General features: G+C 30.8%; 3 protein-coding genes across 10 annotated transcripts in view; 2 read left to right on the plus strand and 1 right to left on the minus strand.

The window, feature by feature from the left end:
• The window catches only part of LOC122717939 (neurogenic protein big brain), a 12,734-nt gene extending 5,537 nt beyond the window's left edge, over positions 1-7,197 (plus strand). The window contains exons 3-4 of the mRNA XM_043942490.1: positions 4,236-4,443; positions 5,007-7,197. Coding sequence (XP_043798425.1) covers positions 4,236-4,443; positions 5,007-6,122 — 1,324 coding nt within the window. The 3' untranslated portion in view covers positions 6,123-7,197. The remainder of the gene's footprint in view (positions 1-4,235; positions 4,444-5,006) is intronic.
• Positions 7,198-7,741: 544 nt separating this feature from the next.
• Positions 7,742-14,483, plus strand: LOC122718044 (regulator of nonsense transcripts 1). 3 transcript variants are annotated; one of them, XM_043942710.1, is made up of 6 exons: positions 7,742-8,026; positions 8,126-8,346; positions 8,969-9,246; positions 9,339-9,494; positions 9,569-10,162; positions 10,241-14,483. In XM_043942710.1, the coding sequence occupies exons 2-6, from the start codon at positions 8,158-8,160 to the stop codon at positions 12,381-12,383; spliced, it is 3,360 nt and encodes a 1,119-aa protein (XP_043798645.1). In that variant the 5' UTR covers positions 7,742-8,026; positions 8,126-8,157; the 3' UTR covers positions 12,384-14,483. The 3 variants fall into 3 exon arrangements, with proteins under 3 accessions (XP_043798645.1, XP_043798647.1, XP_043798646.1); XM_043942712.1 differs by having other exon boundaries at positions 7,742-7,995; XM_043942711.1 differs by having other exon boundaries at positions 7,742-8,346.
• A 1,731-nt stretch (positions 14,484-16,214) lies between these two features.
• Positions 16,215-20,278, minus strand: LOC122718039 (poly(A) RNA polymerase gld-2 homolog A-like). Of its 6 annotated transcripts, none has more exons than XM_043942704.1 (12): positions 19,966-20,278; positions 19,429-19,518; positions 18,710-18,935; positions 18,216-18,607; positions 17,932-18,116; positions 17,579-17,862; positions 17,352-17,520; positions 17,126-17,269; positions 16,913-17,041; positions 16,648-16,837; positions 16,463-16,578; positions 16,215-16,384 (listed from the first exon to the last, which is right to left on the minus strand). In XM_043942704.1, exons 3-12 carry the CDS (start codon positions 18,893-18,895, stop codon positions 16,221-16,223), a joined length of 1,959 nt encoding a protein of 652 aa, XP_043798639.1. In that variant the 5' UTR covers positions 18,896-18,935; positions 19,429-19,518; positions 19,966-20,278; the 3' UTR covers positions 16,215-16,220. The 6 variants fall into 6 exon arrangements, with proteins under 6 accessions (XP_043798639.1, XP_043798638.1, XP_043798637.1 ...); XM_043942703.1 differs by having other exon boundaries at positions 17,932-18,131; XM_043942702.1 differs by having other exon boundaries at positions 16,648-17,041; positions 17,932-18,131; positions 18,710-18,856.
• Positions 20,279-20,309: the final 31 nt, after the last annotated feature.

Here is a 20,309-nt window from a genome sequence, read left to right on the forward strand (position 1 = left end):
GTACATACATAGGAAGGAAGAAACTGTGGTCGAAAATGTAGTGTGAAAGCCAGGTGGATCAGGTAGAATCGCTTCAGTAGGAATGTTTTACCTGCTTGAAACACTTTTTATCGCGGGACACAAAGCGGTCCGCTCAAACGGATCCTCCAGCTTTTACAACTTTGAAATCGTGCCGGTTACTTCTTCTTGAAAACATATCCGTTCTATCGTATCCTGTTGCACGAAAAAAACATCTCTCTCGGTTAGTAAAAATAAATTCTAAAAACGAAAAGAAAAGAAGCGGAGAACATATGGCAGTCTTTCACGTACCTCTTAAAAATTCGTCGCTCATTATTAAGAGCATAAGTCGTTCTTTAAGATAAATATTTAAACGTGTTGCTGGGAAAGTTTACACCTCGTCTTCTTTGTGGTAATTTCACGATGAAAATGATAGAAAGTTGAATTTCTTGATAATAAATTTCTAAAGAGTTTCTTTTGTCTCATTTTCCTATTATATCTGTTCTATTTTCTTTTATTTTGTATTCTCGTCTAATCGATACTTTATTTCCTTTATTAAATAGTTAGTTTAGTAAATAGTTTTTAAAAATCTAAACTATCTTTATGAATTTTTTTTCTTTCTTTCTTTAAAACACATATCTTGCGTTTCATAAATATATTTTATAAATAAAATAAAATTTCAAAAAAAATTGATACTGGCGTGTTAATATTATGGATGCAGGAGAGAAGAACTTGCAAGGTTTCTAAGGATAAGATGGTCGAAGCAGTATGCCAACAGATGGTCACAACCACGTGTTCTCGAGAATCGTCCCGTTCCTTGATCGTAACTTGTTAGATTATATATGCCTGTCAAAAATTATTTCTTCAAGTAATTTACAATATAACATATTGATATAATAAAATAAAGTGTGTATATGTGTGTGTGTATATATAGAATAAAATAATGTATATTATAATTGTATTTGAAATACGATAAAATTCAAATTAAAAATTATAAAGATATTAATTATTACTGAAAATAATAATAAATTAATTGGTTAAATAATATATAAATAATCGTAAAAAATATTTTAAAAAAATTAGAATAAACATTGAAAATTTTCTGAAATGATTCAGAAGATTAGGTTAGATTAGGTTAGATTGATTAAAATTATTGATATTTTATAATATTCCATACACATCCTTTTGAAACATCCGCATATAGAAAATTCAACATCTTTGAAGAGATTCAGTCGGAAAACATCTGCCGATGTTTCATATCCTTCGTCCGAAAGAGAATCATTTATAGGCTTCTAAAATTCCTTTGTAACTGCGACTTTACGCTTCGGATATTCGAAAGGATCACTGAAGGATTCGTTTTGTGCAACATGTGGCTGGCACGTGTTCCTCCATAGAAAGCCACAGCCCACGATTTATATAGGATTCTATAGAAGGATCCACAACTTCTTCGAGGCCAACTGCCATATAGTCTCTTTTCTCCTTGCATTCTAATAAATCAATAAGATTCTTTTACAACTTATAATTTGTGAAGGCATGACTCGATACGGTATACTCAATTGTATATAAGACAAATTTCTTCCATTGTTAACCTCTTTCGTTTTATATGTTCTTTGTGTGCATCTATATACATATATATATTTATTATGTATATATATACATATATTTACATTTATAATACATATATTTAATTTTAGTTTTATTGTAAAATAAGAAAGAAGCGAGAAGAAGAAGAAAACAAAAAAATAAAAAATAAGAACAATTGGTATGGTTGTTTCACAACAGAACCGGATTCTTGTGGGTGTACACACTTCCTGGCCCCTTTTTTCATACGTTTCTTATTCACGGCAAGGGGGATAGAACTCCAACCTTGCGCATTGGTCTTTCAAAGAATTCCTGTGCTTTGTCCTCTTGAATTTGTATTATCGAAGGAAACTGAACTGTTCCCGAGGAAAATGCTTGAAATTAATTCAAAAAAATCGCAAAAAGAATGAACAATTTTATCTAACAATTGTTTAAATTTTAAAACTCTATATAATTCTATCAAGCTGATGCAACATTCGATGTAACAATATATTCCACAAGGAAAGAATGATCATCTTGTAAAACTTCCCACAACTCGCCCTCGGTGATCAGTGATTCGTCATGAACCTAATTTTCTGGTTTAACCGCAATTATCCGAGCATCTGAACTTTCCCATAGGGCAAAACTTTAGAATGGAATCGCTATAGGTTTCACCGCGCCTTTAACACACACATCGCATACATATGGTGATTTCCTTGGTTGAAAAAGGGAGCTCTGGAAAAGGGGATGTAGTAATGATTACCGTGGCAAGCTCATACATGTATACGCCCATACCAATCTACTTATACAGTGGTACTACCCAGTGAGTGGAAGATATCAATAGCTCGTTAAACACGACAGAGGTCTAATGAAAGTGATACACACACACACACACACACACTCCCCTTTCTGGCTTCGAATTGAAATTTATTTTAAACGTTGTGCCGGCCGCCCTGGACCCTTGGGGGTGTTTTTGGAGTTCGGTTACCCCTGTATATAGGCACAGGTTGCACATGATCTCTTGAATCAAGTGCACCCCGGATTAAACTATGAGGTGGGTCTCGGCTGAGTGACCGTAACTTTTCGAGCGGAAAACGTGAGAAAACGGACGCCAGTCGATTCGCTTGTGAAACTTTTTTCTCAGAAAAAAATATAGTATAACGTTGAGTCGAAAAAAATGGCGCGAAGTTTGTTTCACTTTTTATATATATGGATCTCTGGAAACAGAAGAAATTTTAGATTCAGCAATTGTAAGGAACGATGATAGGAATGATAAGAGAGATATTTATAAAAAAGAAAAGATTTTTTCGAGTTGTAAATATATAACTAAAGTTCAAGTAAAATTACATATTCATTTTTAAACTATATCTATATTTCTGTATTTATTGCTTTTTTGTTGCAAAAAAATGTTTAACGTAGAGAAAATGCAAGCTAGTTCATAAACAATGAAGAATGGGTGTAAAGAGTGTTCTCTTTCTGGCTGATGGAAAAAAATGGGTCCCTTTTAAAAGACTGAAACCTTTTTCAGCCTCTTTAGATGCATTTTAACCATTGACGTATCTTTTAAAAAATATTATATATGTATTGTATTAAATACTATTTTGAAAAAAAATATGAATAATATAAAATAACATAAATATTAAAAAGTATGTAAAATTTAATATATAAATAATGTTTAATATTTATCAGGTATAAAAAGAAGGAAAGACGATAATAACAATCTTTATATATAATATAAAAAATTATCATGACAATCATCTGATTATTACTCATATAGGGAAAGATAAAAAAAAATCGAACAAAAATTTAGAAAATTTCATAAAACAAATGTATTTTTTCTTGTTTCCATCCTATAGTTGTACATGTATACATTTAATCTCAATTGTGCGATCATGATCTGCATTTCTGATTTCATCAATTCGCTTTCTCCTCATGACACGATTATAAGGCCTCTCGAGATAGAGAAGGCGAATAAGAGGGGAGCTTTCATTTGCATCACTCTTCGGATAGATGGGGGAAAATTTTTTTCCCCGATGCACGTGACAATAAGTTTCAAAGGAGATGGGCATTCCAAATATTTAATGGTGAAAATCATTTTCCCTTGATACGATATACACATATGCATCTCGTATTAATTCTTTTTATTAATTTTGATTCAATTAATCTACAAAAATTAAGATGATGAAAGATAAAATTGATCTTTATTATTCCAAAACAAATAGGATATATTGAAAAATTTTTAAAGAATTTAATATTTAAAAAATTTTTAATAGAATTAATTATTTAAAAATTTTATCGTATATTCATGCGATTATACAAATCTATAAAATTATTAATCTTTATGCAAAAAAAAAAACATCACAATATATATATATATATAAAAGCGATGGATGAATTGAACGATGCATCAGCTAATATAAACATTACACCACAGAGACTGACTTGCTGCCAAAGGGCTTTTATGCTTGGTTATATTGCTTGTTATAGTAACTTTTAATAAAAAAATCATTGTACATTACACCATAACGAGCCATATGTGTAAATTGTTTTGCAATATTGATAATTTTTTTAATTTTTGTTGAAAAATCATTCCTCTCGTGTTATATTTTTAAAAATCTGTAGATTTATCGAGTTTTAATTAAAAACTAAATAAGTAACGATTGATTTTATTATTACAGAGTAACCACGCCTTCGAACACGCAAACCTTAACTTCCCTAGGTCGTCTCGGGGGACCTATTGAGAGGCTTCTTGTAGAATTAACGCTTTCGGTGTTGATAGTTCTGGCCCATTTCACATCAGAATCCTCAAAAACTTTACCAATGTTAATCTCTTCAAAACCAGCCGGTGTATTAGCCGCGGCTTACACGGCGGCTACTTTAGTTTCAGTGAGTATACATATATATTTTTTTCTACAAAATAACAAAACAAATTTCTTAACGTTGAAATAAAAATATGAAAAACGGTGTATATACATGTTCACACACACACACATACACACACACACACAAAATTCGTATTCCTCTTTGCAATCGGTCTATTCAAAGCGATTCTCAATTTCTTTCGAATTCTCGTCCGCGTCCGCGTCTTTAAACAGCACCTGTGGGTTAGCAGGAGGGGGAGGGGAGAGGGGAGATGTTGAGTAAGAAGGACAGAGAGAGAGAGAGAGAGAGAGAGAGAAAGAGAAAGAGAGAAAGAAAAAAAGAAGAATTCGATCCGTCGGTCCCACCTGCTTTGTAAGCCTACATGTACAATGCTTTCCAAAGAAAACAATTCACGTGTACCAATGCATAAAAGCAAGAATTAAGAAAGTTTGGTTTTTTTTAATTTTCGAATATTTTTATCATGCATGTGTATGTAATCTGAGAATACAAAATAAGATATAACAATCGAATGAATATAGGGGACAGGTTAAAAGGAGAAATTAATGAATTTCAATATGATGTTTCAGAGTCCGTTTTTAAATCCCGCTCGAGCACTCGGGCCAGCGTTTGTAAGCAACCGTTGGGACAACCATTGGGTTTATTGGGTAGGCCCATTATCCGGAAGTGCAATAGCAGCTCTCCTTCACGAATACGTTCTAAATTCGAAACAATCGAGGGATCCACGAGATATAGATGATGGCGACAATTCGTCGATGAGATCTGACGAGGATACTTACGACGATTTGGACAAACCGTCTGGTCCCAAATTCTCCAGCGCGTATGCAACCTATCGTCCAGTTGCTGGAGCATCCTCATCGATCTACAGTGCACCCCCTACTGCCTTGGAACGCGTCGAATCCATTTATGGTGGGACGAAATCGCTCTATTGTAAATCACCTCCCTTGACCAGAGCGAATCTGAATCGTTCGCAAAGTGTGTACGCCAAATCGAGTTCCGGGACGCGGGACGGCTTGATGATCCCTAAACCGGGCCCATTGGTCCCGGCACAAAGCCTGTATCCAATTAGAATAGGTCAAACCGGTTCGAGCTCGGGCAGGGAGAGTCAACAGCAAAATGGTCAAAATCAAAATTCTCAAAATCATAATAGCACGAATCAGAACATGCAAAATCAGTTGCAACAATGCACGCAAAGTATTTATGGGATCAGGGGGATTTCTACAACTCTGAGTACAAGGGAGAATGGTATCTATGGTGTGTCTACAGGATCTAGTATATACGGGAGGGCTCCAGCTCCTCCTCCAAGTAGTCAAAATTCTCAACAATCGGGTTCGAACGTCCAATCTTCCGCTCAAAATCATCATCAGCAACAGCAACAGCAGCAGCAACAACAGCAGAATGGAACATTGTCCACCAACTCGGATAACGCCGTGAATTCTAGAAGACCGGAAAGTATGTACGGGCATGTTTCTAGGCGAAGTGATGATTCTGCGTATGGTAGTTATCAAGGTTCGACGCGAGGGAATTATGGGAAGATACCTGGGCCCCCTGGATCAACGGGACCTTCCAATGGATCAACCGGCGCTCCTCAGTATCGCGAACAAGGAAGACCTAGTCCAGCTGGGCCATTACAACAAAATCAGCAAAATAGTTTCCAAAGAAATTCGCCAAATCCTCAATATTGACTGTAAATTTCATAAATTTGGTGATAATTTTCGTTTAAGATATGAAAGATGGTTAGATTAGACAGTTTAAAGAGAACACGTCTCCTGTACCGACCTTTATGAAGTTCATTAGAAATTAAGAGCAGTCGTTGAATAAAAATGGGGATATGATAAATTTTTGTAGCAACAAAAGGAGATATTGCAGTGCCATTTTATAATTGTTGTTGAAGAATGTAGAGGACAATTGCAGAAAATGCTTAATACTGAAATTGTTCATGTTTCATGGATCTTAGAATAATATTGTAATTATATTCATCGTTTCTTCAAAGTGAAAGTGCAGGATTTAATTGAGATTTCTTAGCAGCAATTTTTAATATACTACTACAATGAATCGAATAAGAAAAAATAATTGTTATCCTGCATTTTATATAAATTTTTTACCTTGCCCTTGGGCATTAATAGATAGATTTTTAAATTAAACTAACTCGATTATCAAATTCGAAAGCAATCAATTTTGATATTTTAATGATTAATTATCAAATAGTTTTTTTGATTAATCGGTAAAATAAACTGATCAAAGTTACAATCAGTATACCGCCACACAAGACTGATTTCACAAATATTTTATATATGACGTTAAAGAATAAAAAATATTTCTTATTCATCGAAGATCAAATTTGAAAATTTATGCAACATTTGTTTTGTATAGTTTATTGTCATCGATTTTCGATCTAATAAAAGAAGAACAATTTTATACTACTTTTATATGCGGTTCGATATTTATTTAATATAATATGCTGTGTATGAATGTATTGTATGTGTGCGCGTAAGCCTATTGTGTGTGAATAAATGTATTAAAATACTGTATTTTAAAAAACTTATTATAAAGTCAGTATAAAAAAAAATATTTACAAATATTATGTAAAGTAATTTAATATAATAGAAAAATGAAAACGAATATTCACCGAAGAATGTAGAAATCGGTAGAATTCAATACAAGTATTTTGTATATATTAAATTTTATATTTATTATTTTTATTGTAGATTATAGAAATGTAGAATTATTGTTATATTCATTTTGTGCATGAAAGTAAGAAAAAACTTGACAATAAACGACTTAAAAAAATGATATTTATTCTCTATTGAATATTGCTCTTTATATTTAAATATCTTATAAAATTATTTTAAAAAACGAATATAATATAATTACGATAAAAATATAAAATATGAAAACGAAACTTGTGTTAGCTTAATTTTAACTTAATTTTATTCTTGTATCTTTTAATTATTTAAAAGAAATATTATTAATTATGAAATAAAATCTATAAAATTAAGTATAAAATATAATTAATCATTTAATACTTTTTAATATTAATACAATTTTTTTTTAATAATAATTTTCTTAATACTAATAATATATTCGATAAATCAATATTTAAATACACGAACGACATCTGTTGACTTAAACTATAATTAATAACGAAATTAAAGAAAAAATAAAGGTCGTAAATAATATTTAATGTACTTTTTCCCGCCACAATCACATACTGAACTGAGTTGTGTCGTCATCTATCGGGATGCGACGAAATCTGCCGCTTATCATACGTTTAACCGATAAAAATTTCGAGAGAAATCGGCACGAAAAATCAAATCGCGAGAAAGGCAATCATCGTTAGTGACTACGAAATCGCTGAAATCCCCAACTTTCAGTCTCGATCTCTCGGGACGTACGTAAAAATCAGCTGATGACGTAACATATAACGAGCGTAAGAAGAAAAGTTAGTCGCATACTCGTGTCGGTGTTGGTGGGCGCGAGACTTGCGCGAGACGAAGTATGGCGTAGGATTCCCTCTGGCCTCTTTCGTTGAGCAGTGTTAAGAGTTCACTCTACTTGGTAGTTTTGTTTGTCTATTATTTCGCTAACGGTAATTACACAAGCGTTTCGTGTGTGTGTCGCGGTATTCTATTGGGAAAAAGTGGTCGTCATCGCTTTTGGAGTCGAAGGTAGATTTATCTTCTTGCAGGGCACGAAAAGGACATCGAGTATCTGTACAGGATGAGCGTCGATGCATATGGACCTAGCAGTCAGACCCTTACGTTTCTCGACACAGAGGAAGCTGATTTAATCGGTGCAGACACGCAGGGTAGCGAATTTGATTTCACCGATTTTACATTACCCTCACCGAGTCAAACTCAAGCTTCGCAACACGATGCTGCCCAAAGTCAACCTAACCAGCCTGTACAGGTTGGTTTTTTAACTCGTCATATGTTCTTCTGAATTTGACCTCTAACCTATATTTTTGTTAATTGACTTTATTGTGTTCCAAGTTTTTGTTTAAATTTGGCTGGTACCTAACCTCATTCAATTTTAGTTTCACCAATTTCTGATATATATCATTTCTATGTCCACGCCTTATCTTGATTTCATGACCTATACATTTTTTTCGTTTTCATGCTATACATAAGAAGTAATTTCTTTATAAATAAAATTTTTATAATGTATAAAATATTGTAAACATAATCTTCTCATATTTAAATTAGTTTTTCTAAACATGATTAATATTTTTTCGATGATTAGAGGTTAGGTGATTTTTGCGATAATTAACGTTTCGTATTGTTATGCAAGATAAGTAATTTGTATCATTTCTGATTTATAATTTTATGAATATGAAAAAAAAAATAATAATATAATATAATATCATTGTAAATGAAAAAAAATATACTTATATAGATGAGATTTAAAAATATATATATATATATATAAAATACAGTATAAACAAAATCCTTGAATATTAAAAAATAAGATATAATATTTGAGATAAATATCTATTAATATGTTTTTATACATTGTTATGATTTTTATCTAGGTTAATGGAACAAGTGGCAGTTCATCTTTAGACTTGAAAATTTCTGGAGCAGCACAAAGTCTTGCAGAATTACAGTTTGAAGAAGAAGAAGAAGAAGCATACTACAATCGTGATTTACCAGAACATGCATGTAAATATTGTGGTATTCATGAAGCATCTTGTGTTGTTATGTGTAATGTCTGCCGCAAATGGTTTTGTAATGGACGTGGAAATACATCTGGTTCTCATATTATTAACCATCTTGTTCGAGCTAAACATAAGGAAGTTACTTTACACAGGTATTATATTTTATTTAGTTTCAGTTATGTAATAATTTTTAATTTTACATTTTAGTTTTACATTAATTTTACATAATTTATTTATATTACAGAGATGGCCCTTTGGGAGAAACTGTTCTGGAATGTTATTCATGTGCTGTTAGGAATGTTTTTGTTCTTGGTTTTATTCCTGCTAAAGCAGATTCTGTTGTTGTATTACTCTGCCGCCAACCATGTGCAGCTCAAAGTTCCTTGAAGGATATGAATTGGTAAACTTATTTTTAATAAAAATTACGAATGTAATGATTTATTATAATTTTTAATATTTTTTTAAATTTTGTAGGGATCAAGAACAATGGAAACCATTGATTGAAGATCGTTCTTTTTTAGCTTGGTTAGTAAAAATCCCATCAGAACAGGAACAATTACGTGCCAGACAAATTTCTGCTCAACAAATCAATAAGTTGGAAGAATTATGGCGGGACAATGTCGATGCGACTTTCCAAGATCTTGAAAAACCTGGAGTAGATGAAGAACCGCAACAAGTACTTCTGCGATATGAAGATGGATACCAATACCAGAATATATTTGGTCCACTCGTAAAATTAGAAGCCGATTATGATAAACGTTTAAAAGAATCTCAAACTCAAGAGAACATCGAAGTACGTTGGGATGTTGGATTAAATAAAAAGACAATCGCCTATTTCATGTTAGCCAAAACAGACGGTGATATGAAGTTAATGCATGGAGATGAACTGAGACTTCGCTATTTGGGTGAACTTCACAAACCTTGGTCTGGAATTGGACACGTGATTAAAATTCCTGATAATTATGGAGAAGAAGTCGGGATTGAATTAAAAAATAATTCTGGCGCTCCGACGGAATGTGTTAGTAATTTCGTCGTTGATTTTATTTGGAAAAGTACAAGTTTTGATCGGTAAGTTATTTATATTTATATTTTATTTTGTAATATTTAAAAATGTTTTTTTTTTAATATATTCTTTTTTTACAATAGCATGCAATTAGCATTGCGGAAATTTGCTGTGGATGATACTTCTGTATCCGGTTACATATATCATAGATTATTAGGACATGAAGTGGAAGAAGTTCTATTTCGCTGCCATCTTCCTAAGCATTTTAGTGCTCCAAATTTGCCAGATTTAAATCGTTCTCAAGTATATGCTGTAAAACATGCTGTACAGAGACCTTTATCTTTGATTCAAGGACCACCTGGAACAGGAAAAACTGTAACTAGCGCTACGATAGTTTATCAACTTGTAAAACAAAACGGTGGTCCCGTTTTGGTATGTGCTCCTTCAAATACAGCTGTGGATCAACTCACAGAAAAAATACATAAATCTAATTTAAAAGTTGTACGACTCTGTGCAAAATCACGAGAAGCAATCGATTCGCCAGTAAGCTTTCTTGCTCTTCATAATCAAATCAAAAATATGGAGACAAATACTGAATTGCAAAAGTTGCAGCAATTAAAAGATGAAACCGGAGAATTATCTAGCGTTGATGAAAAACGTTACAGATTATTGAAAAAAGCAGCAGAAAAAGAATTATTGGAAGCAGCTGATGTAATTTGCTGTACCTGTGTTGGAGCTGGTGATCCTAGATTACACAGGCTCAAGTTTCATTCGATTCTTATTGATGAGAGTATGCAAGCAACTGAACCTGAATGTATGGTGCCAGTTGTTCTTGGAGCAAAACAATTAATTCTCGTCGGTGATCATTGTCAATTAGGACCAGTAGTTATGTGCAAAAAAGCTGCAAGAGCAGGTTTATCACAATCTCTTTTCGAAAGACTAGTTGTACTTGGAATTAGACCTTTCAGATTAGAAGTACAATATCGTATGCATCCAGATCTTTCTCGATTTCCATCAAATTTTTTCTATGAAGGTTCTTTGCAAAATGGTGTATGTGCAGATGAAAGAAAATTGTTGAAAATTGATTTTCCTTGGCCTGCACCTGACAAACCTATGTTTTTTTATGTTACTCAAGGTCAAGAAGAAATAGCTGGAAGTGGTACATCGTATTTGAATCGAACGGAAGCATCTAATGTTGAAAAAATAGCAACTAGATTTTTACGTTGTGGTGTAAAGCCTGAACAAATTGGAGTAATAACTCCATACGAAGGTCAACGAGCCTATTTAGTTCAATATATGCAATACCAAGGATCTTTGCACTCAAAACTTTATCAGGAGATCGAAGTTGCCAGTGTAGATGCATTTCAGGGTAGAGAAAAGGATATAATAATTATGTCTTGCGTCCGATCGAATGAACATCAAGGTATTGGATTTCTGAATGACCCACGAAGGTTAAATGTGGCTTTAACCCGAGCCAAGTATGGAATCATAATTGTAGGAAATCCGAAAGTATTATCAAAGCAACCATTATGGAATCATTTATTGAGTTTTTATAAAGAACAAAAAGTTCTAGTAGAAGGACCGTTGAATAATCTTAAAGAATCTATGATTCAATTTGCTAAGCCAAAGAAACTCGTTAATGCTGCTAATCCAGGTTCTCATTTCATGTCTACGTCAATGTATGACGCAAGAGAAGCTCTTATTCCAGGTTCCGTGTACGATCGATCAGGTACTCAGGTTAATGGAACGCAAAATCATAATCCTTATTATCAAAGAAATGTACCTTTAGATATATTCAGTAGGACCCATGACACCATAAGCTATATCAGTCCAGAGAGAGCTCAAGCAGCGATGAATAATGTTCCAGTTCCAGTAGGAATGTTTATGAATATGGCACATGTGCCTCCACGATTTTATAATCAACATCAGCAAGCATTACAGGCTAGACAAAACCAACGTAATCGTCGAGGAACATCTTTATCGAAAAATAAGCAGGGTCCACGAATGGGCAAACTAAGTCAAACGGAACAAAATACTCAACCATATAGTCAGCCAGGTTTACCATTAACTCAGGGTACGACACAGGGAATGTCGCAACCAGGTTTCAGTCTTTCTCAACCCGGTCTTAGTCAAGCAGAGCTTTCTCAAGATTCGTTTGCTGTCGGAGAATTTCAATCGCAAATGGATGGTTTATTATCTCAAGATTCAACTTATCAAGGTGATCGAAGTGGTTTTTATCAATCTGGACAGTCACAAGCTGGGGGACAGTTCTCCCAGCCATATTGAGCCGAGACCGTACGGCTGAGCAACGCAATTGCTATGCAGCGTCGCGGGAGCGACTGAAGGCTCGTTCGACCAATTCTTCTTCGACCAACAACCACAAATCACTAACTGCGCAAAACGGTAAAACGGCTCGGCGATCGAGTACGGTATATGCACACGCAGTCGTCGGCGTTTTAAAAGAGGGTTTTAAAACAAACAAGCAAACCAAAAAAAAAAAAAAAAAAATACTACAAACGGGAGAGTTCGTCGCCATTTACCGTCGAAATGCTGAATTGTTCTAGACGGGGAAAGGAAATGGTTAAAGAGTAAAACCACCGGGCATAACAAGTGCGACAAGCCAAAAAAAAATTTCTTAAAAATACAAAAAAAGGAAAGAGACTGGGAGACGACATTATCACACTAAAATTACCAACTATCACTGTGACACGCGTTTACCGTGAACGTACCGTTTTATCGCGGGGATCAAGTGACGTTAAAATTACACACACAGCAAAATAAAAAATAAAAAATAAAAAATAAAAAAAAAATAAAAAAAAACATCAAAATACTGAAAAACAAAAAAATGTAATGATAATAAAGATAAAAGAGAAAAATGGAAGATATGGAACGTGTAACGCTTCATGACTTGATCAAATTTGAGAAATGTGCCAATATATTAGTTGAAATGACTGAAAGAATCTCTAAATGGCAAAACAGAAAAAAAAGGAAATATTTACAATGTTACGGATATTTGATACATCCGCAATGTAAACAAAAGAAAAAAAGAATTAAGACGCATTATATTATTGAGTCTAATAACGCGTTACATTTTTTTTTATTTTTCTTTAAAAAAATATGAAATAAACAGCTATTGCTGAGAAAAATCTAAAAGGATTTTACAAAATCCTGGAATTTCACAACAGTGAAATTGTTTTTTCTTTTTTTTCTTTTTTCTTTTTTTGGTGATCCGTATGCCGTTTAATTATTATTTTGTAAACTGCAAAAAAAATTATAATAAAAAGTACGATTCTTGCAACGCGTGGGCACTCAACAATATTGATAACAAAAGAAAATAGCACGATTATTATCGTCATTGACTTATTTCTGAACTGATAAAACATCATCAGGTTGATCAGAAATTTCTGACCAAATTGTCGTCAAACAGCATAAGGCCGACACTTGAGTATCGTCATGAAGGAGGAATCCTTTCTCATAAGTATAGCGTAATATTAACATTACGCTAATCAATAAGGAATCTTATTAATTTTGATCATGTTAATTACTTTCTATCTTTTCTGGTTAGATCGATATATATATACACATACATACACATATATATATTGTATATATTTTATTTACCGCAGGGGCCGACAGAGCGCGCAAGAATGAGAAAAATGATTTTCATTCAGTACTTGTTTTTTCTTTTATAGGATTTGCATATAAATGACAAAAAAAAAAAAAAGAAAAAAAAAGAAAAAGAAACAAATTACAAATGTATGTTCAAGTAATTAAAACAATTTCCTTCAAAAAAGAAGGAAAAAAAATTAAAGAAAAGAAATAGAATGTTAATTTCGATTAACATTGCCATTTTATAATAGTATTGTTTAGATGAAAATTGACACAGTTTAGAAAAAAAAAGAAACAAGAAATTATCTGGATTTTGAATATTATTCTTATCTATAAAGATATGAGTAGTTCATTTAGTGTTCATAATATTTTATGCGTTCTAATATACTGACCAAAGTATGGTTCTATCTGCTAATTCCTTATAATTTAGATTCTTTCTTTTGTTCTCTCTTTCTCTCTCTCTTTTTTTTTTTTTTTTTTTTTTTTTTTTTTTTTTTTTTTTTTTTTTTTTTTTTTTTTTTTTTTTTTTTTTCTCTCTTGCAAACCCTCTGCAATTTTTTTCTGTATTTTTTATCTGTACTGGCTTCTCGCGGTAAAAAATTTGGATAACAAACTCACGAAACAAATTAAGAATGAGAAAAAGAAAGAAAACATTACATAATACAAAATTGTTTTCTTTTCTCCTTTCCGACCAACAGCGCACCGCTAACTGCAGAATATAATATGAAAATTCATTGTGAACTTTAAAAAATGAATAAATTTAATTTGGAAAAACAATTTTCGTTTGTTTCTAACCTGCAAAATCTAACGTGATTTATCTTTTTTCTAGAATATTAATTCTACAATAAAATTTAATAATAATACAATATTCAAATGTTATGTATATAAATAGTTTTTATTTAACAACAAAATCGAAATTACAAAAATTTGATGATATCGCCTTAAAATTTAGCGTATAATTAGCATATAACATGTGCGTATAATTGACAAAATCAGAAAGATCATGAATTTTTTAATTTAGCGAAGGAAGACAATATTTAATTTCTTTATATCTGTTACAAAAATAAGTAAATAATTATTTATAAAAATATATTAGGCCTGTCAAAATACGATGTACATAGTTAACATTTACCTGGAAATTTTTTAAATTATTTATACTTACAAAAAAAAAATACTTGATGAAAAAAATTGTTTTTTTTTAAAGAAATTATTAATTTTACGTTTGATTTATAAATAATATGTACTTTAATTGTCTGCACAGGCGCAAAAATTGTAGTTTATACGTTTTATACTGTTAACACAGCCTTATGTTTTTACTATACGATATTTTAAATACCTCATATATATTATTTCACGCATTTTTCATACGAAAGACTAATCAAAAGAAGACTAGAACCGGAAGTAAGGATTTTTAATTCTTTTAATGAAAATAGGAACTTTAATGACAGAATGTGTCCATTTTAAGAAAAAGAAAACTATTGAAAATTTGATAAAATGAATAATTAAATAGTTCAGTCTACTTGCAAGATTTTCAATATATAATTATATGGTATGCTGATGATGAATGATTTTTATATGTTTTCGTTGATAGTTTAGTGTAAATATTATTAATATCTTTTTTCAATTTCTAATTTTTGTTTTTTTTCGAACAACAATTTTTTATCTTTTTTACTTTTTAATTTTTTTTCGTTATCTCAAAGAGATATATTTTTTTTTAGGCTTTTCTAAAGTGTAAATTTATATTCGCTACAATTTTTAAATTAATAATAAGTACTTTTTTTTTATTTCATATTTGAATATTTTAAATATTAAAGAAAATTTTCGATGACATGTCATTTTTTTAATTTTAAATATATAATTTTTTTTAGCTAATTGTCAAAAAAAACATGAAATTTTTTACGATAATTTTTAGATTAATGAGAAACTACTTATCGAATAAATTATAAGCCGATAAGTGTAAGGCACTGTATTTTCGTATTTGAAAATTTTGAAAAACTTTATAAAGTTATATATCAAAATGAACTTAAAAAAAATTCTAAATAGGATAGGAATATTTTTATATAAAAGTATTTCATTCATGTATAATTGTTATCATCGAATGTTAGATTTGATTTAGCACCATTTTCAAATCACAAATGCTATTGCACTTTTATGTTATTATTATTTCTTTTTTTTCATATAAATATAAATTCTTGCAGCGAGTAGTTTTATATGTTTATAAAAAGGAAATAAAACTGAAACAAAACGAGACGAGAGAAAAACTCGAGTTTCTAAACGCAACGAATGAGCCATTGCACGAAAGTGCAGGCTATTATCACAAGATACGAGCATATTAGCTCAAGATAAGCGTAGAAAATTACCTCATTGTACTATTTTATCTCATACCGTAAGTAATATCAGTCGAATTGCCTCGAATTACATTGGAAGAGGCCAATTGCAAAAATAAACCGTTTTTCGAATATAAAATTATACTAGATAATGTGAATATTTCTGTACCAGCCTGTATGAATGTGATTACGTCATAGTATAGGGTGAAGTAGAATCCACCTTGACGAATATCCTGGCTAGGTCATGATGTTCTTTCAATTTCTGGTATGTACAATCAAATACGTATTTAATCCTTGCAAAAACATCTGGATCGTAAACTGATCTAGCAGTGTTAGTTAGATCAAAAGGTTCTGCAAATATATAAATATTTAATGAATATAAAACATTATTTTTTTCTTTAATGATTCTTAACTTATCTCATTATTCACCTTCAATACATAAATATTTCCACTGATGAGGATCATTTTTATAAGATCGTGCTCTTCGGCATTCTTCTATTGGTATTTTATTAGCCAAACGGACTGATATCGCATACTGATTGAAACTAATTAATTTTTATTTAGTATAATATTACTCATTGAAATATATCTTAATATTTTTTTTTTCTACTCACTCGAACATGACATAATACCGAAAAAATTCGATGAACAATTCTCCTAACGACTGACGATTCTTAGGCCGAAGTACGGAAACTGGAATATCCAGTTCTTCTTGGATATCTATGCAATGGATGTCTGTATGTGGTGTGAATTTGCCTTCATAAAGGGAATGTAAACAAGGTAAAACCGGTGGATTGACACCATCTAAGAAAAATAATATATTTAAATAAATAAACAATACGTATCTATTATGAAGTAAAAAGTAGATTGGATAAATACACTGCAAAAAATGAATGACCATAAGAACTAAGGAATAACTGGATATTGTCATGTTCTTGGCGTCATTAATATCCTGAGATTGAGCCCAAAGTTTAACCACAAGTACCAATGGTCTCACTCTCCAATCAACTGTAAAATATTTGAAAAAATAATTATGTAAAATAAATTATCATAATTTAAATATTTTTTTTTTATTAATTAAAATCATTTTACTTCGAGAATAACAATAAAGAAGATGAGTATTTCGAATTCCAACAGCATTGTTACAATTTAAATCAACTTCTAAATTTTGTATCGAATCATGGAATTTTAGAATTGGTACTTTTGCTTGTATAAGTTCTAATTGTTCTATAAAATCTGTTAACATAAAAATCTCATTTTATTAATTTGAAATTTTATAATTAATTAATCAGTAGTAAAACTAATATTTAAATTGTACCACATCTTTTAAGGCATTTCAATATTTGCTCTAAATGTCCAATAGCTTCATTCCTTTGATCCATTTCTGTATGTCTTACTAAAAGGCACATGTCAACATCACTATTATCTGATCCAAAACCATTCATTGTAGAACCAACCAAGAATAACCCATATTTTGGAAATGCTGTCTGAAAATAAATATTACAATTTCATTCATATATACAAAATGTTTAAATTATGTATTACCTTGATGTAAACATAAAGATATCTCCAAAGCATCATCTTGTTTCTATAAACAGTCTCAGTCTGTTGATTTAACATAAATTTCGACCAAATATCTTTCGAAAGTTTATCCCAAATTGATCCATTAAGTAAATCATCTGGTGTACGAGTTACCTCAACTAAATGTGACCTAGCTAGGAATCGATCTGGAGCAATTCCATATCTGGGAAACATGTGATAATTAGGCGATAATAATCCCATATATCTTTTATTTCTAGGTAATCTTTGAGGAGGTGGACTATTCCTTCCTAAAATTATAATTTGTTTCTGAAGTAAATGATAGATGAATTAGCATGCAATCATTATTGTGAACATACCTGAATGATACCTTCTTTTATTCTGATAAGTTTGCATTTGAGTTCTAGATGTTGACATGGTAGTAGGATAACAATTAATAGATCGTTGATTCTGATAATATTGATGTGTAGAACTATTTGAAATTATACCATATTGCATTATTCTATTGTTTGTAACATTATTTGGATGTATTTTGTGTGACTTTCTGGAACACAATAATCTTTTGATTTTATAATGTATTAAACAATTATATCATTAAAATTCTTTTTAATCATCCTTATTTATTTACATAAATAACACTTACTTCATACTTTGTTCAACTGAAGAAATTACAGAATCTCGTTCATCCGAGCTTTCTGTTTGACTACTATCGATATGATGTTTATTTGGTGTTGGAGATCGTGAACTAAAGCCACTATCGCTGCTATATTTTTCGTTATTTACGTAAGAATCTCGAAAAGAAGTTCTTTTACTTAATTTATTATACCAGTTTGACTTTTTGCTTGTTAAATTATTATCATTGGGTCTAAAAGCAAGATGTGGAGAAGGTATAATAGGTGTATTGTTTGAAATATTTATACGTCTTTGCCAGTGTCCTGTTTGTGTGCTGTTATTTGATTGCATATACTCTACATGCCGTAGAGATGGTATTTCAACCCCCATCAATTGCAATAGCTCCAATGGATAAGATCCTGTCTGCAAGAATACTGCTTGTACTCAAAGGTATTTTTTTAAAAAAATATAAAATATATTGATATTTTTGAACTTTTTAAACTTATGATATAAATGATAATATACCTGTATCATTTGATGTCTGTTCTGAGAACAAGCATCTGAGCGATATTTTGCATATTCTGCCTGATGGAATGCACTTGCACCATGAATGTGCATTGTGTGTGATTGAACTGGTGGACACTGTCCATTTGCCTGTTGGCCACCCATTATCTGCACCATTATTTGTGGTGGATACATAGTATGATACATAGTCAAAATAAATGTATAAAATGCTACAAAATACTTAAATCTAAAGGAAATATTCTTTAATAGAACATATATATATGATCTTTATATTCTTTCTTTAACGAAATAAGTATTATGATATACTAAATAAAATGAATATTATTATATATCAATTTGCAATAAATTTAAATTAAAAAATAAAATTCATTAACAAATAATCATGTACAATTATTATTAATATTCAAATATTTTCTCCTATTGTTTTTTCATTATATAATATATTTCTAAATATTTGCAAATAACAATATAATATAATCTATGAATATGAAATAGAGAAATATAATTAAGTTAATCCAAAATAGTTTAGAATATAAACAATATTCTGAATAATTATAAAACAAATAATAATTTCAGAAAAACCATGTATCTTATATTTTAATATATATCACTCCTTTACGACTTTAAATTAATTTTTTTTAAATTATTTGCATATGAATTATTTGTTTTTTTTTATTGTATCTCGTTTATTGTCATGTAATTCCAATAGTAAATAGTACTTTTGCTCAGCCGTTGTGACGTTTAATCGCACACTTCTATTTTTCAAATTCTTAGCGGACGTACAGGTTTACGACTAGCAAAGTGCGTTCCTGAAAATATATAAAAATCTTAAAAATTCAATATCAATTTAATGAACATAATTAATGAACAATAGTTTTATTAGAAATTTTAAAATATACTAATGCAGTATAATAATTCTATTATATAAAAATTTTCTACATTATAGGTTAAATACCGACATTATAATACTATATAATTAAAAAATAATTTCTAATACGTAGCATACTCGATATAATACAATCGTGATTATAGATATACATAGAAAGTATTTATCAGTTATATTCAAAATGTATCATATAAAGAAAAAAACTACCTGTGCTACAAATAACAGTGAAAATGATTAGTTGAAAAGAGTACAAAAATTAGAAAGATTGGTTAACCGACGAAGATGATGAATAATAGAAAGCAAAATATAATTATGAACTGTTATTCTAGTCAGCATCTTTATAATTATATTGTTAGAAATAATTATATACCTATTTTGTGTCGCCATGTTCTAAAGATTTGTGTTGATCTAACACGATATTTCTCAAAGAAAAAATCCACAATCTGTTTCTTGGTCCCTCCCAAACGATTACCAAAGAACAAAGATATTCAAAAGTGTCTCAATGCAATTGTATCTCCCGCCGGAATCCAGTGACTAATTCGTGATCTTTAATAACGAAATTATCTTTTTTTACGACAAATGTCTTTAGGATTTACACCGAACTCTTGTCACTTTTAACACATTCCGACTAACTAAACTTGTCCGTTTAAATTTTCGAATTCTCCCATATAATAAACGTTTTTCGGCTTGACACTAAATATTTACAAAATGTGA

The sequence above is a fragment of the Apis laboriosa genome, unplaced genomic scaffold (genome assembly GCF_014066325.1).
Source record: "Apis laboriosa isolate Shangri-la unplaced genomic scaffold, ASM1406632v1 scaffold5_cov152, whole genome shotgun sequence".
Taxonomy (NCBI): Eukaryota; Metazoa; Arthropoda; class Insecta; order Hymenoptera; family Apidae; genus Apis; species Apis laboriosa.

Coding starts and splice junctions, on each gene's coding strand:
- LOC122718039 (XM_043942699.1), bottom strand. CDS start 18,895: ATGTATCATACTATGTATCCACCACAAATAATGGTGCAGATAATGGGT. Junction 17,042..17,125: donor TCTTTATTGTTATTCTCGAA/GTAAAATGATTT, acceptor AATATTTTACAG/TTGATTGGAGAGTGAGACCA. Junction 16,385..16,462: donor GAAATATTTATGTATTGAAG/GTGAATAATGAG, acceptor ATATATTTGCAG/AACCTTTTGATCTAACTAAC.
- LOC122718044 (XM_043942711.1), top strand. CDS start 8,158: ATGAGCGTCGATGCATATGGACCTAGCAGTCAGACCCTTACGTTTCTC. Junction 8,347..8,968: donor AACCTAACCAGCCTGTACAG/GTTGGTTTTTTA, acceptor ATTTTTATCTAG/GTTAATGGAACAAGTGGCAG. Junction 9,247..9,338: donor AAGGAAGTTACTTTACACAG/GTATTATATTTT, acceptor TTTATATTACAG/AGATGGCCCTTTGGGAGAAA.